This window comes from Xiphophorus hellerii, chromosome 1 (assembly GCF_003331165.1).
Source record: "Xiphophorus hellerii strain 12219 chromosome 1, Xiphophorus_hellerii-4.1, whole genome shotgun sequence".
NCBI lineage: Eukaryota > Metazoa > Chordata > Actinopteri > Cyprinodontiformes > Poeciliidae > Xiphophorus > Xiphophorus hellerii.
The window spans coordinates 24,956,890-24,971,320 of NC_045672.1; the positions used below are offsets into that span (position 1 = coordinate 24,956,890).

Genomic DNA, 14,431 nt, shown 5'->3' on the forward strand with positions numbered 1-14,431 from the left:
CTCACGCTCGGTCTCTCTCGCTCTCCTGCGTGCGCGCTCTCTCTCTCGCTCCCTGCGGTGGCTCAGCAGAGACTCCGTCCCCGTTTCCGTGTCCAGGCCGTCGCGGCTGCTCACTGCGTTGGCACTGCAACACACACACCGGGACACTTTGTTTTTTTCAAACAACGCTGCCACACGGAGCGTTTTGAAGTAACTCTCCAGTCGACCAGGCACTCCTAAACAAAACCTCCAGCATCCTTCCATGTGCTACAATATCAGTTCCTGTGCCATTCGGCCGCAGGGGAATATGCTGCTCGTATCGCCACTCTGTTTCAAATTCACTCCCTCTGGGGCCAAAATAGCAGATGCATTGTTCTGCGGCATGTGATGTGTTTCGCACTAAGTGTCATTAATGACCAGATAGCCTGAGAGGGAGCCGTTCCGGACAATGCTGGTATTAATGAGATCTATTGAAAAGCCCAGATGGTGCCTGGAGCGTGATTTGGGGAGAGACGGATGGGGAAGAGTGACGGATCACGTAAAAAGTGAAAAGTGGTAGATCAGGTGTGGGCAAAGCAACGGGCCGGCCTGTGTACTTCAGCTCTGGAAGGAGAGAGGATTGTTATTCAGTCAGTGGGCTGGAAACATGGCGGCCTCAGGCACCGGGGGACTCAAACTGCCACTGGGCTCCTTGGAAACCTGAAGCTGGTGAGAACTCAACTGTCTGTCACACACACTTAGGCAGGTGAGAAACACCTGCATGAAAAATCACAGGTAGAATGTGTGCATCTGCACCCTACCATATTTAGTTTACTTTAATCAAACTCTAGTTTGTTTATCTACAAAGTCCGGTTCATTTGAGGAGGTGTGAATGCATAATCAAACTGATGTGGACCAAAACAGTTAGTCTGGGTTTGATTGAAGTGAACTCTGGTGCTATATGTATATAAAAAATATATATACATATGTAGATCGGAAACTATTCCAAAAGTCAGAAGTGAACTATAGCACAGTGCATTCTGGGTAAATGCAATCAAAACAAATCCGAGTCTAATGCTAGTAGGAGAAACGGCTCTTGGTCTTATACCAAAGACAAAAGAGATCACTAAAATCTGACGCCACTCCGTTTTTCTTTACATTTTGTGAAGAAGGAAGTTGCGGTTGTGTCTTCTTCTGAGATTTTCCTGTCGTTTCCTTATCTGATTCAAGTTGGAGCGCCACCAACAGGCAAGGTGGAGAACAAGCTACCGTAGTTTGAAGTCTGCAGTGAGACAGCGTAAAATGCCACAAATGTTGCAATTTTGCTCCCCAATCGAACCGAGTCTACCGGACTATCAGGTGTGAAAACAACCTCAAATGACATCTCTCCTTTTCAGACATCACCCTGCCTTGTTTAAAAACAATAACCTCTCATAGCTCAGCGGCGGTGTGTGTGGATAATCCATGCAAATTAAACATAACAGAGCAGACAGGACTCTGTGTATGCCGTGTTCACTCAGCGGGATGAAGAGCTCAATGGGGCGTGCTCGCACGCTTCTGCTGCAAAGAACTAATGGGTGCACCTGGCGCAGGTCAGCGCACGCATGCAAATACGAACAGCGGCGCAGATTAGACGGCAGCGAGAGGTGTCGATGGCCGCTGATCCGGGGGGAGATTATCTCAGATACAGCGGTGAACAAATGCTGCCCCTCTTTCAATATACGCCCCCTTTCGTTCTCCCCCTACCGCTGCCCGTCGTCGCTGCCCCTCTCTTGGGAAATAGAGATGCGTGCTTTAATCCGGATTAGCAAGCACAGCCACATCAGTTGTGTGTCCCTTTCTCAGCTCCAAACACCTATTTTTCAAATAAAGCTATTCATGCGGAGAAACACGTGAAATGCATGAATAAAAGACAAAGACGTAATGGAGTGGTAATAATATTCAAGAGAGGTAGGAACGGCTGGATAAGCAAAGGTAACGCTGCTTTGAGAGAAAGGCCTGACGGTAAAGAGAGAAAGAGAAAGAGTGAGCGCAGGAGGAAGAGGGGTGGAGGGAAATGAGGCACTGCGAGGAAGGACTGCGTTGCCATTAGCGCCACAAGGTGGCAGCAGTGAAATCTGGCTGGGAACAATAAAATCATCAGCCAGGCTGACAGCCAGGCTGCGGGGAGCGGTCCATAGAGGGCAAAAGCGAGCTGAGATGTCAAACAGTGGATAAAGAGACAGACTGCGACATGACAGATTGCATGTTCTCAATATAGAGCCTCAGTCTTATTGCTGCAGCGTTGTAACGGCCTCTGCTGCCCTGCCAGCTAAATTTAGCGGCCACTTGGTGACCGGTGTGATATTTTATAATCAGCCAGGTTTAAGTTAAAGTCTGGGCCGAGGTGGCCACGGCCCGGCTCTATTTCTGACCTTTGATGTGTTTTTGGGGGCCTGCACTTCTTTATTAGCCGTGCAACGGATGAATGCTCTGAGTGACTGAACACAATGGGTCTCACTGAGAGCAAGTATTTGCCTGAAGATGTTTACGCTGCAGAGGCTATTTCAAGCATCAGCAGCCCTGACGGCGAGCGCATCATGTTTACATAGATGGCTGGAGCGACTCGCCGCTTCATGGCTGCGTGGGTGGGAGAAATTCTCACACCCGTGCCTTCTCCAACACTTCAGGACACTTCTTCATGCTACATAATCACACCTCAGCGTGAGCGGCCACCTACACTTCCCATACGAGTCGATGACGACAACGACGATGAGTTTTAATTAGCACATATGGACCGGCTGCAGCAGAAACGGCCCGGGTGGCGCATGGAAACATCTGCCAACACGCCTGCATGCTTGCATGACATGCAGCAGACAGCCTACTTACTGGAAGGAGGGGGGTCGCGAGTCTCCGATGCCCCCCGTTCTCTCGAGGGGAGGGGGAAGCTCTGGGTGGCTCTCCGTGCACTGAGACCCTCCATCAGAGTGAGCGCTCTCTGCCAGGACCAGCTGAGAGGGAGCAGGAGGATAAATGATCAGAGTTATTTCTGATTTGCAGAAGTGCAGTCAGAGGTAATATCTTTTAGGAAAAAATGATGATAACTGCAGTGGTTAGCAGTGAAAACAGGAAAATGCTTTAAAACTACAGTCTCAAAATGCTTTTACAAAACAATGATGCCATCCTTTCATCTGAACCAGAGTAGTGAAGGTTATAGCAATGAGCATGCACAGATTAGCAGCTGCGGGACAACGATTAATCTTTTTTTATAAGATTTCTTTTTGTGAGATAGCATATGTTATATTATAATAACATAATTACATTATATTGCTTTTGTTTTTATATATATCCAGTACAGACCAAAAGTTTGGACACACCTTTCTAATTCAATGGGTTTTCTTTATTTTCATGACTATTTATAAGGCAAGAAATCCCACTTATTAACCTGACAGGGCACACCTATGAAGTGAAAACCATTTCAGGTGACTACCTCTTGAAGCTCATCAAGAAAATGCAGAGTGTGTGCAAAGCAGTAATTACAGCAAAAGGTTGCTACTTTGAAGAAACTAGAACATAAGGGGTATTTTCAGTTGTTTTACACTTTTTTGTTTAGTGCATATTTCCACAGGTGTTATTCATAGTTTTGATGCCTTCAGTGTGAATCTACAATGTCAATAGTCATGAAAATAAAGGAAACTCTTTGAATTAAAAGGTGTGTCCAAACGTACTGTATATATACAGTATAGACCAAAAGTTTGGACACACTTTCTCATTGAATTTAATGAGAAGGACACAACTGAAGGACACAGTTGTGTCCAAACTTTTGGTCTGTACTGTATATATATACATATATATACTGCTCAAAAAAATAAAGGGAACACTTTAAGTGTTAAACACCTGTTTAAGTGTTCCCTTTATTTTTTTGAGCAGTGTATATAAAAGAAACAAAACAAAAACAAGCAAACAAGAACTTGGGTGGGAGTGGCGGCAAGGTAAATCAAAAATCAGATCTAACAGACTTAAGGTTATTCCATCCACTTTGACCATATTCTATAGAAAGTGTCCCTTTGCTCTGTGACAGAAAAGATTGTCATTATTTTAATCCAAGGAGTCATTTGGGTGAAAGTAGATTCCCATAAAAGCAGTGGAGAAGTCTTGTTCTGCTTTTAGAGAATTGAGATTTTCAAAAAATCTGCAACATTATTACTTCCTGCCGTGTTCTGTTTGATCTTAGTAATTGCAGATTTCATCTGGAACTTTTCCCCGAGAACACAACTAGAATAGCAATAATATACTTTGCTCTGTTTGAATGCAGTACAACGTTTTTACAATATGCGAAATTGGACATTTCTTTAAATCAGGTGGATGAATAAAAATGGACTTCCAATGATTTTCTGTGATGAACTGACAATCTGACAAACATAAAAACATTTTTTGAGTCAGATTCACATGAGAACTCTGATGAAATGGGTCACAAGAAATTTTATACAATTTAGCACGGGTTCCTAATGGAACAGATTGATTCATCAAATATTCATAAAAAAACCACAACATTTAACATCAGACTAATAACAGTAAACAATTTCAATAAAGAAATGTGTACTAAATGTGGGAAGCATGTTTAAGAGCTGCTTATTTTGGAAAATTAAACTTCACTTCTTGGTTCTCTTCATGTTAGGTGACAAACTCTAAATTTGCCAAAATCAAATACCAGTGCAGGTTTCCAGATGTATGGTGATAAAACAGCTTTGTATTTAGTTGATAATAATTTAGTAGCATCTGCTTTAACAAAACTTCTTTCTAGGTTTAGAGTCTAGCTCAGCATAGTTTGAAAAGTCATGTTTCATATAACATTTTTAAAAAATCAATTTTCTCTTTTAAACTCTCTAAAGTTAAAGGAGCATCTCGAGATGTTAAGCAGATTTGCAAAAAACTTGCATACCTTCAGATAAATCAGAGACCATCTCCTATTTCATGCTGCAAATACCTTCATGCATTCAGTGATTTTCCTCCTTTTTAAATCACCGGGAAACAAGGTCACAAGCAGCACCTACAGCAAACAGCCTTCTCTGTACGAGGGCTCAGCAAAACATTTATTACTTGCAGAACTAAAACTGAACTGCAACTGACATCGATTCAATTTAAAACTGAAACTATTTCTTAATTAAGACCAACTATGTAGTCATAAATTATGTTTTTTACTACATTTGAGGACAATCTGGCTGTGATTATTAATTATTTTGCTCCACTGTTTGCAAATTAGTTTGTACACAATTCGGATCCTAATGTAACCGTACGGTTCGCTTCAGTCAAATCAGATATTCACATTTCAGTCAAATTAGTATGTATCTCTGGTTGAAGTACAAGTAAAAATCTATATTTGCAAGCAAAACCCCGCAAATACTTTATAGATGCTGTTCTACAGTTTCTTTGTATAAAGTTTTAAAGAACTGTCTCCAAAAATGCGAAAATACAAGCGACAAAAATTATTACACCACAGCTCAGAAATAGAGAAAATACGTACATAAGTGTAGTATATCAGATAAAACCAACCAAATAATACACAGAAGACAAGAAACTCTGTATTAAGAAAAATATTTATGGTTTAGCAGCAGAATTTCAGCTTTAAGTATAATTTATATGACATAAAGGAGATGTGAGAAATTATAACTAACAGTTATCAATATCTGTTAAACTTTGAGTGAACTATTGAAGACACTTCACACACTAATAATAATAATGAATGCTGAAACCTTTAAGCTATTTTTTTTTAAAAGATAGGTCAATAACAATCTCAGAAATATTTCTCTTTACAACGAGAAACGTTTTGAAAAACGTTAAAATGACATGTTACCAGAATGAAGGTATACCAAAGGTTTTAATAGGTTTTAAAACAATATTGTTTGCCTTCATTTGGGCTCTTACAGTGTAATGTATTTTTAATAAGATTCCTGCAAAAGCATCTCGATTTCTTTCACAAACGAGGCGCCGCCCCTCCCCCAGCTGTTGCTGCTACCGCCGGTCAGCGGCAGAAAAAGACTCCACCACTTTTCTCCCACTTACCAGAAACAGAGCTTTGGCTCTTTGTCGTTGTCACTGTGTGGAAACTAAAGAAGCGCCACACATTACATTTTGAAGATATTACTGTTTTAAAACTACAATTGGGTGAAATATTTGTAAAGAAGCTCACTGCACGCTAGCTAGCTAATTACGCAAATAAGTCAGCTAATTAGTAAGTATCAGATTGTAATACTGTATTATTTTCCGCTCAATAAGAAACTAAAAATTACTAGATTTAATGGCCGTTTAGTCTACATTTTCCTAATGTGTAATTAACGTAGCGCCGACGATCCAGTCAAATTAGCAGTACCGTAATTCCACCACACTTTGTGCAATCTGAAAAATTTCAGCGGTTTCTAAAAGGGGAGATGTTGCGCGTTCCAGCTAATATCGGGTTATTACGGTAATTTCACCCCATCTGAGGGGCGAAAATAACTTGCTAGATGTTGAAAGTTGTTAAGGATAAATGGGCAAATATATTTAAAGAACTGCGTACAGTTAAAATAAGCAAAAAATATCCAGGCGGAGATTTTAAATGTGGAATATAAAGATTTAAAAATAAAACAACAAACAAATTGCAGCGATCATTACTACGGCCATTTAAGAAGAAATGTGTTTTTTGGTTTTAAATGTGTATTATTACTTAAAGTTACCATAGAATCTCAACGCCTATGGGTAACTTTTAAACACTGTTACTTTTATTTGTATGTCGTTTTAAGCAGGTAGTTGTTTGATCTTGATTTAATTTCATAGCTTTTGATAACCAATTAGTGACTGATCTGCATATTAGCCACTGGCTAGAGAGCCGATGTGCGGAGCAACAATTACTTTGTTTTAATTTTAGCACTGTCCCCCGTCATGAATAAATACAAGTAAATTAATGAGCGTTGTCGTAAAGTTGCACAGACTCAGGCGTTAGTCAATACCTTAGGTCCTGCTGTCAGTGACCGTCTATGCTAATTAACTCTTATTGAGTACGGCAGTCCCTAACAAGTGCACGGCCAACACAGTGTGGTTAATTTTGACCTCTGACCTCCCATGGAGGCAGGCTAGCAGAATAATGATTTCCCCCGCAGAGATCAATAAAGGAAAGTAACAAAATAAAATAAAACGTAGCAGCAACACAAAAGATCCATGAAGCTGATTGGATAAGTGGCCTGTCAAACTAAATTATACATTGTACACTTTAGTTTTAGATCAATGTTAAACGCTTTAACTGAAATATTGTGTCCTGTAGGGAAAAACAAAGATGAAGATGTAAATCCTCCTCTCACCGATACCACAAACCTTTTTATTGTTCCCAAATGGGAGCTTTAGTTTATGTTTACAGTCCGGCGCCACAAACGCTACAGGGTTACTTAATTCAACAGCGCATTAGCTGATAAGATTAGAGTAACAGTATTCAATGCAGAAGAGGAGGGTGTTAATATCTAATGGCCCCACTTACACCTCTACTCTTCGGCTGAGTGGCGAGGCCAAATTTTTAAGAGTCTCTAAGGAGGTGCAACATTTCTACAACTGAATGATCTGCGTTTCACATGCAGCTGAGGCAGAAAGGGAGAGCGAGGCTGCACCACCCATCTCACTTACCCAGGACACCACCCGCCCGTTGAAGCACGGCAGCTTGGCGTTGTCGTCGGAAATCTCCTCTTTGACGACCCTGTGGAGAGGGACGACACATGAGTTGCAGGATTGGGAGGCAGAGAGACAGAATCACCTCAGATAACCAGGAAGCGCTGCACTTTCACACAGCGCTGGCAAGCACAGAGCCACATTCACACTTTGACAGTCACATTTTTCAAAATGGCTCTGACAGCTTTAAGTCACGGTGAGCTTTAAAGAGCAGCACTGGTGCCACTTTGAGTCCGTATCAGTAACACTTGGACATCAAGTTTGTTTGCCTGATTGCACCGGGCACAACGAGGTGAGTTGAAATATCATGTTTGAAAGGTCATAAATCAGAAATGACAACCTGCAAAGCTTTTCATGATTCACAATGAGCTTCAAGGGCTGGACAGCTAAAGATACACACAGACGCCGCTAACATTTGATAAATGTAATCAACAAGATGAACCCAAACCACTCACCAAGCTTTTAAAACGGCTGGAAAAAGGATATTTCACTCCAATACTAGTTAAAGCTGCAGTATGCAACTGCAGCTTTAAACAGTATTGTGTACATTTTATACAAATGTATGAAAAATATATTTTTTACACATTTGTTGAAACTGTTGTGACAGTATAGAATGAGACGGATAATCTGTAAAAAAAATTCGAGCTCAGATTGGTTGCTAACTAGAAGTAACCAATCACAGCCAAGAGGCGGGTCTTAGGGCTGTCAATCACCCTGTGTGTGCCTCCTCATAATGGGCACTGATAATGGTGTATAAATGATTTTCCTGTAACGGTAGCATGTTTATCCACCATTAACACATTGAAAAGCATTAGAAAGGTTGATTGACAGCACTAAGACCCGCCTCCTGGGTCTGATAGGTTGGTTTTGGTTGTGAGCGGTACATTTCTTTAGACGGTAACAGTAGTTCAGGGAAGAGGTGTAGGGGATTGATCTTTTCACAGATTATCTGTGTCATATTACACTGTCACAACATGGTGACAGTTTTAACAAATATGTAAAAACCTTTTTTTAGTTTTAATAAGTTACATATTGCTGCTTTAATCTAGAAGATGGGATACCCAAAACGTCATGCAAGTTAAAAAGCAATTCGATTAAATACCACAGGTGTCAAACTCGAGGCCCATTGGCCAAATCCGGCCCGCCGTAGCATTTTATGTGGCCCTCTAGATTCTAGACTAAACATTAAGGGTTCTTAAATATTATGTTATCGATCAAATCAATGAGCAAATAAATAAACAAGCGCAAAATATTGTAAATATTTCCAAATTAGTACTACAAACAATTTGATATTTATTGCAAAAAATCACAAGACGAATCGTGAAATCCTGGAGGGACTGAAAATGTGTTCAATAATATTTAATTTTAAGAATTTATTGATATTTTAACAGTTTGTAAACAGGTTTTATTAATACATTCTGGCACAACCGGCCCTTTAAGAGCATTCATGATCTTGATTTGGTCCAAACCGAAAATGAGTTTGACACCGCTGTAGTAATGAAACACATGTGCCTTTGTAAATTTCAATTCTTTTAAAAAAGGATCTCCATCATCATTCTGGCATTTAGCAAATAGATTGGACTTATGGGATCCTAAATAAAATCGTAGCAACAGGAACAGTAGAGTCTCAATCAATGTCAGACAGCGAGAAAAAATATGGTTTATCTCTTTTTCATCTGTATTTGGGTGAAATTAGAGGAAATCCCTAATAAGTAAACAGTCAGTTGCTGTTTGTAAATTCCTGCTGCATAATTATTCAATAGTTGAGAGATGGATGGATGAATGAACAGATGGATGAGTCAGAGCGATGGTGACAGCGTGTCAGGGTGCTGCACTGTGTATTAATAGAGTCATCCGGTGTGAGAGGCTCCCTCGCTGCGTTCAGCAGTAAATTCCCAACAAAAATACCTGACAGTTACCCTTTGACCTGCTGGGACACGGTTCAGCAGCGAGAAGACTCCACACCTGCTTGGTCTGTCGCGCTAGCAGAGGGGAAAGCGCGTGAAGTGGCTTACAGTGACATATTTGGCAGTTTTCAGCTTATTGCTCTCCTGCATGTCTTTATGTGGTTTTATTTCTTGGGATTTTCCCTGATTTGTTACAACCAAGTGTTTCTAAAACTCTGTGGAGATCTCACATTAGCTCCTTGGCTTTGAACAGGATTTATAAAAAGGGAGAGGCACGACTTGAGCAGCAGAAAATCCTAAGAAGATTTTACGCAGGGGTGTCTTTGGCAGCGACTTTACAGCTTCCTTTTTTTCTACAGCACTTCATGTTTGCCAGAATTTCCCCGCTAACTGAAACGATTAGCCAAGTTAGATGTTTTTTTGTTGTTGTTGTTTTGACGTGTGTGCACGATGCTGTGGGAGCTGTATAGCTGGGAGTGGTGGGCAGAGATAACGCAGCCTTGTGGAAACCGCAGAGCAAAGACTCTGCCGCTGTGGCCTGTTCCACCTCAGGGAGGAAACGGGAGGGAGACGAGAACCCGGCCGTCCCGGGCCGGCTGCTCGCTAGCTAGGAAGTGTTTGCATCCTCTTCTCCACAGCTGTAAGGTGACTTGAGAGGAAATGGGAGTGGTCTGTATAAATAACACAGCAGCCATGCTTCTTCCTTCTGTTTGTCAGGACTGAGCTGCTGGATTTTCAATCTGCACCAGATCACATCTTTAACAGCTTCCATCTGATATCAGGACCAGTTTGCGTTGCCCTCTTGAACTGGTAACATGCTGAGGCACTAAAAATGTTACACAAACAAACCACGTGTGGAGAGACGCGCAGTCTGGTGTGAAGCTGCCAGGCAGTCATTACACTGGATTGCTTCAGCAGATTTTACAGGTTAATGGCACAAGTTACACCCTGACAATTATAAAATATTTTGCAGCAGATATTTGCCCATCTGGAGAAGATCAAGGCGTGTTTGTTTGGGATTTGAAAGAAGAACGCGGTGGGAAACCTTGAGCCTGAACCAAAAAGCAGAAGGAGGTAGAAATCAGCACACAGCAGCAGTCTGAGGTGGGCAGAATCAAAAAAGCTGAATATTTGTAGGTAGAAGGATTAGAAACAGCCTCAGTAGATAAGGAGATTGTTACACGTGGCTCTGCAGCTTTAAGTGGCTCTTTGAACCTCCCGCTGTGGCTCTAAATATTTGTCTAAAAATGATAGAGAAGGAACTCATGTTTTTAAATAGAAATATCAAAACAAATGCAAGTTTTTACATGGAATAAATAAACTGGATTTCCACAACAGCACAGCAGTAAAAGAACAAGTAATATTTCTGTAGATCTTTTATTTTTTTGTCATGAGGTTGGTAAATACATAGTAAATACATCAATCCACTTTTTCCAAACCTCAATTTTCCTTTATTTAAAAGTCTAAAACAGACAGATAATTGTGGTTCTTTAAAAAAAATACAATTTAAATTTTCAGATAAGTATCTACTGTTTGTAAATTTGTTGTACTTTTTAAAGTTCAGGTAATATTTGTTGCTCTAAATAAGCAAACATGGCTCTCTGGGTTGTAAAAGTTTCAGACTTTTGTACTAAATTATAAATTTATCTCCATTTATATTACCAATTTGAGGAGAAACAAAGCAGATTAAAGTTTAAAACAATCCTTTAGTTTGAACGTGAATCTGATTTTTTTTTTTAAATGTGGAGGAAGTTAAGATTAGGGTGATGGTAAAGTGGCCTTCCGACCTCAGCATGCCATTTTAATGAAAAAAGTAATTAAAAACTGAAAAATGATTCCAAAAAAATTGTTTTATTCTCTTTTAAGGGATGCTTAAATTATGTCATTTTCCGTTAAAAACTTCATGGTAGAAAGGAAATAAATTCAAACCTAAATTTGCCAGGGGAGTGAATAATTTTGGGCTTATCTGCATCGATAGACGAGCAAAGAGATTATAATCTGTCAATTTTTCCTCCATCTGCATTTAAGTAGATGCATTTAATTCAAACAACGGCGATAAATTTTATTAATCACGGGAATAAATCACAAAAAAGAAATAAAGTCGATAACTTTATAACTCAAATGATAACTTTGCATAATACTTGATAATAAATAATTAATCCTAATTACCAAAGCTTAGCCAAAAGCCAAGCTAAACGGATTAATCTTAAGTTTTCTATTAAATACAACAATAGTCTCTACTGTCCTCAAGTCTTCAGTAAGACTGTTCTGAAAATTACAGTACAGCTCACGGATTTTTGTTCTTACTTTGGGTTTTATCTGAACACATTTTCCAGAAGACCTGAGGAATCTGGATGCTAACAGGATGAAACTAAAGTTTAAATCTTATGTCAAAATGAAAAGCAGATCTGATAAATATGCAGGACTAATAAAATGTCCTTCAATTTACATTTGTTTAAGAACTACCTCAATCTTTTTTCACATTTATATTTTATAGATTTAATTGTAATAACATTGTTTACAGCATTAAATCCTAAAATGTGATAGTTTAGTCAACATTCTCTCCCTCATGGTAATGAATTTCACTATCAAGAATTCATTACCACAGTGGAAGTGTTGCTGTTTACGCTGTATGACAACAAACTGCAGCACAGCCTTCAAATTTGTCCTCAAAAGTACGTGAGGAGATAAAGGAGCACATCTGAGCAAAAAGCTGCAGAATTTCATCCTTTCAACTACAGAAGCTCTGCATCACAATCTCTGCAAAAGATAGATCCCCCTGCCAGCCCCTCTACTTTCTGAGTCACAAACAAGTCTGTTTCTTTCAGACCTTCAGCTTGGCTGCTTCCTCAGTACCAGAGAGTCTCTGTGACTTGAATTATAGTGAGGTCTCGAACCCACTCACCACTGAGAGCGGCGACGGCGAAACTCTGTAACGTCACCTTGAAGTTTCCGAAAAGACAAGGCGAGTGGGTTGTGTCACTACAAACCAAACGTGATTCCTTTCTGTTTTATCCGTCCTGACAGACAGAGGATTGTAACGTGAAAAACCAAAATAAATTAAGCATAAATCTGCACAAAATGCATTGTTTACTTTGCTGTTCTCTGATGTGTGGATACAAATGCTGTAGCTGGTGGTGAAATGCATTCTGGGGAACCTGAAATGCCATGTTCTCTGTGGTGAGCTCACATACGTTCAGGTTGCAAAACGTTTACCAAATCTGTGTGGCGGTCGCTTTAAGAGCTGATATGGCAAGCATAAATGTAGTCCAGAAATCCTTCAAGAAATTGGCTTTTTTTCCCCCCCTTCTGCACAACAGGGGGTCTACTACAGAGGACCAAGCACTGACTGCTCATTTACATTTCAAACACTGAATATAACTGCAAGGGGATTTGATGTTTTCCCTCTCTGCGCTGCACTCTTATTCTGTGGTTGCTAATTCTCCGGCAGCCATACTGTCTGTCTGGATGCAGCACAGCCAGTATGGCTACCACAAAGCATCATTTTTCTCTTAGCCTTTGACAGCCTTTCACTTCCATACTGTGCCAGTACTATAAGGCGTCCAGAGTGAATGTCGAGATGCCTTTTTTTTTGTTTTTGTTTTTTCAGTGTGGAAATATGCCGTTCGGTGCACAATCATGCAAGAACGTCTGGCGTTCATAGCAAAGTGCTCAGGAAAATGGAGTCATGTCTCCATGTGGAGTGAGCAAATATGCTTTGTTTGATTCCATAATCTGCTTGTTGATCACCTGAGGCCCAGCGAGAAGCCCGGCCTGCAGCGAGAAGGCAGGAAGCCAGAGCCGGGGACAAAGCACTCCGCCGACCAGGAAGAGCCAGTTTCCCTCGTCAGGCCAGAACGCAGTGGAAATAAGTGATGTTTGGCTCTGTGGAATCACTTCCTCCAACTATGCTCACGATTACAGCACTGCATATTAATGTGACCCGTGCCCACATATGACACACACTTCATCCGCTGGCTGACTGAGCAAACTGGAGACCTGCTGGGATTCCTGAAAGCCAGGACAAAGTTACAAGGTGAGGACAAGAAACGTGAAAGGAAGCTCCCATTCTGAAATTAAAACTGAAAAAAATAAAATAAAAATTCAATATTCAAATATTCAAATTGATCGGATGTCAGCAGACTAAAATACCCAATCTTTCTCTTCCAAGAAACACAAATTAATCTACTTTCAGTATTAGTGAGGTTTTCTAAAAAAAAGTCAGCAAAGCAGGGAAGCTTAGAAAAGAGCAACAGTGTACATTGGAACAAAGTTAGCTGCTCAGGCTACCTGCGCTAATTGCTAATAAAAGATGCTAATCTTAGCGTCATTTGTCTTTGTTTTAAAGTAACCATAAAACCATTTTATAGCGAGATCTCCTCTTTCTATTATTAAAACAGCTAATGAACACTCACAAAAAGGCTTGAAATGTTTTACTGCTGTTCTTATATCTTCTAATCAATTAGTTCCTAAATACCAATTAGAAACGACATCTTAGCTATTGAACAAAACAACTGGAAATTCGAATTTGGTGTGATTCTTTGCTAACATTCCTATTCTACATGCTCTATTTCTTTTAAAAGAGAACTTATTTAAACATGTTAAATGCAACACTTTGTCTCCATTATGGTAATTTGAGTGTCATTTAACCACTATTACTCTGGGATAAACAAGTAAAGCAATGTTTTGTTTTTCCTCGAAAAGAACAAACAAGCATTTTTATAGACCCATGGGAGTCTCACAATGTTTTCCAATCAGTTCTAATTGATAATCAGCAGCTCAAATATTTAGATTTTACATTGATTTTGCCTATTTGATAAATGCATCAAACCAATAAACATATTAAGTTTATTAAAAGTCAGATAACGTGTAAACATTGATGAATAAATGGGGAT

The 14,431-nt window shown here is 40.0% G+C and overlaps 1 protein-coding gene across 5 annotated transcripts in view; it reads right to left on the reverse strand.

The window, feature by feature from the left end:
• Positions 1-14,431, reverse strand: part of dvl1a (dishevelled segment polarity protein 1a) — a 33,249-nt gene that overhangs the window by 17,261 nt on the left and 1,557 nt on the right. For all 5 annotated transcript variants that reach the window (XR_004342379.1, XM_032587071.1, XM_032587371.1 and 2 more), the window contains exons 2-4: positions 7,588-7,657; positions 2,827-2,948; positions 6-124 (exon numbers count right to left, since the gene is read on the reverse strand). Coding sequence is in view for 4 of the 5 variants with exons in the window: in XM_032587071.1 (XP_032442962.1) it covers positions 6-124; positions 2,827-2,948; positions 7,588-7,657 (311 nt within the window). In the remaining variant the exon portion in view is untranslated. The remainder of the gene's footprint in view (positions 1-5; positions 125-2,826; positions 2,949-7,587; positions 7,658-14,431) is intronic.